This window comes from Microtus ochrogaster, unplaced genomic scaffold (assembly GCF_000317375.1).
Source record: "Microtus ochrogaster isolate Prairie Vole_2 unplaced genomic scaffold, MicOch1.0 UNK8, whole genome shotgun sequence".
In the NCBI taxonomy this organism is placed as follows: Eukaryota; Metazoa; Chordata; class Mammalia; order Rodentia; family Cricetidae; genus Microtus; species Microtus ochrogaster.
In genome coordinates, this window is record NW_004949106.1 from 3,788,655 (window position 1) to 3,791,521 (window position 2,867).

The following is a 2,867-nucleotide window of genomic DNA, read 5'->3' on the forward strand; positions in this document are numbered from 1 at the left end:
CTATGCAGTAACGCCACACTCATCCACCAAGGAAAGCCCTATCTCTCAGATGACTAAAGACTGCGTTTGTTTATATAACTTTATTTGGAAAGGACCACGACAGCACAGTGACACTGAACTGCAGACGATGTCATTGGTGCAGGAATCATCAGTTTATTATAAAAGGAGGCACGGAAATTATTTACATGATGAAGAGCTCAGAACTTCGGCGGAATGGGCAGCTTCACGTGACACCATTTCAACAGCGATCAGTCCACGTACTTTCCAAGAATGTCACCGTCTCTAAATAAGAAATAATCCTGCGAATAAAGAAAGAAACCACTGGTCAGGACAGGAAGAGCAGCTGCACACGACGGACTGGAGACCAGGGGTCTCTCTGCTCACCTTGTCGTCTAGAACGACTTTGGTGCCTCCGTACTCTGGGAGGAGAACTTTGTCTCCAACCTTCACGCTGACGGGTTGAATCTCTCCACCCTTAAGAAAAGAAGCAAAGGCATCTTGGTCACTAGATACACAGGGACCTTTCTGTTTCATCATGTACACCAGCAGCCCCCTGCCTCAGCTTTTCTGCTGTTATTAATTACAGGCATGCACCAACCATGCTCAGCTCTACGAGACAACTTAAACCCCTGACTGTAATGTGTTCACTCAGACTTACCTAGTTAGTGGTTAAGCAATAGTATTTACATTAAACGTAGACCATCACAATATAAGCACTGCTGCAGTTTCAATGTGAAATAAGCACACTGACTTACACTAAAACTACATTTCACCAAATAGCTATAGCTGGCTAACTTTCTAACCGTTAAATATTAACGCATCCCGTAGACCATGTGAAGCAAAGCAGCTTTTAATACCAAATAGTAAATGGTCACGTACGACGTCTTCCAATGAACAAAAATCTGGTATTCGTTTTAATACACATTCACTGATTTAATGTCCTTGTTCTCAAGGATAGACTTGGTCAGAGATGGAAGCAGCACGCTCCAGAGGTTAAGTGGAGACTCCAGAGTATTTCCCTCTCCCTGTGGCCAACCAAGGCCACCAGCGGTTTCGGTGCCTGAGTCAGCCCCCAGCCCTGCCATTTCACCCTTTGCTTTGGGGGAAGGAGAGGGGGACAAGGTCTGTGCAGGCTTGACTGGATCCTCTAGCCACAGCACAGGCTCCCACCAGGGCCAGAATTACAGTCCAATACCTCTCAATTCTGAGAAGGCCCCAGGGTTTTTTCTAACTGCATGATCTTTTGTCCATTTACACTGTGACTAGGTTACAAAATAGCTACCTAAAGCAATTCACTTTGCAAGGTTTTTTTTTATCCTTTTTTATTTTTTGAGACATGGTATCACCCTGAACTTCCTGCTGGCCCAGAAGGTTCTACAATCCCGCCTTGGGGTCCAAAGCACCAGGGCCCCAAGGCAGGAGCCACCATCATGGCAGGCACGCTTTAATCTCTGGAGTGTGTGGCACTGGAGAGGTAACTCAGCAGGTGAACGGACTTGCTATGCTAGTACTGGAACCCAAGCGGGGAATCCCAACACTAGTAAAAAAAGGCTGTAACCCCAACATACTGAGGGCTGCACACCAGACTGCAAGCCAGCAGACATGTGCCACATACTCTCTCCCTCTCTGACACACCAGAAAAATACTTGCGTGTACTTTCTGCCTTTTTTACAGCCCCTCTCCATTCCTTAGAAAAATAAAACAATCCCGCAATCATCTTCTTTAACGCGAGATTCCTTGTAAACTGAAATTATTTCCAAAACAGCACCTGCTATTTAAAAAGCCACTTCTGACAACCAGGGTTTACTATTCCCTTTCTTCCACACCCCACATAAAACTCTGCACCGCTGGAGCCGCTCCAAAGTTACCTTTCCTTTCGCGCCTGATCCCACGGCCACTACCGTTGCTTGCAGTACTTTCCCTTGCGACTTTTCTGGAAGCATGATGCCACCTTTGGTCACCGTTTCGGCGGCACTCCTTTCAACCAATACTCTGTCAAAGAGCGGGAGAAACTTTCGGAACGCCTGTCCAGCCTGGGGAAGAGAAACGCGTGTTCAAATGGACTGCAATTCCATTCCAAGTGTCGGAACACAGTTAAGACCACTGCAAGCCTTAACAGCTACCAGGTCAAAGCGTCCCAAAACGACAAGAAAACCCGGGTGTGCCTTTAGGAATATTCCTGAATGCTGCACGCTATACAAGCCAAATGCAACCTCCATTCCCTGTCTACCGTGCGCGTGTGTGGGTGAGGGGTCATCTTTGCTCATCAGCAACCGCACGACCTTAGACCACAACCTTGGTCAACTCCAAGGTCAAACGTTTTCCTTCTTTAGGTGTCTTTTTTTAATTCTAGTAAGGTGGGGGGAAAAGTGTCCACTTTTAAGCTAGGATTATAGATTCTCCAACACAGCATACATCCGCTTAGGGCCTGCCAGGGCTGGTGGGCTACCGAGTGTGCGCCCGGGTTGCCGCCCCCCGCCCGGGGACGCGTGCAGCACACACGTGCGTGCAAAGCAGCCACGGTGGAGGAAGGCGTCGGGCAGGCCTCGCTCCCGTGGAGCCTGGCCGCACGCTGGACAGCGCGGGGTGCCCCTGTCCTGCCGGTGCTAGAGCGGAACCCGGGGCACACGGGACACGCCGTGGGTCGCAGGCCGCCCCGGATCCCGGCCAGCCCGGGGGACACTCACCATGACTCGCGCCGCCGCCTCCGCCGCTCGGACTCTGCGCTCAGGCCGCCGCTGCAAGGAGAGTCCCGCGGGCCGGCAGGGGACACGTGAAAAAAAAGGCCCCGCCGCGCGCAGGCGCACCCAGGCCCCCCCGAGCGCGCACGAGAGGGCGGCCACGGCAGCGCGCGCGCCGATTGGCGG

The 2,867-nt window shown here is 51.2% G+C and overlaps 1 protein-coding gene across 1 annotated transcript in view; it reads right to left on the bottom strand.

Annotated features, from left to right (window-relative positions):
• The window catches only part of LOC101992069 (translation initiation factor IF-2), a 42,594-nt gene extending 39,733 nt beyond the window's left edge, over positions 1 to 2,861 (bottom strand). Inside the window, exons 1-3 of the mRNA XM_026788836.1 lie at positions 2,688 to 2,861; positions 1,869 to 2,033; positions 385 to 474 (exon numbers count right to left, since the gene is read on the bottom strand). Coding sequence (XP_026644637.1) covers positions 385 to 474; positions 1,869 to 2,033; positions 2,688 to 2,690 — 258 coding nt within the window. The 5' untranslated portion in view covers positions 2,691 to 2,861. The remainder of the gene's footprint in view (positions 1 to 384; positions 475 to 1,868; positions 2,034 to 2,687) is intronic.
• Positions 2,862 to 2,867: the final 6 nt, after the last annotated feature.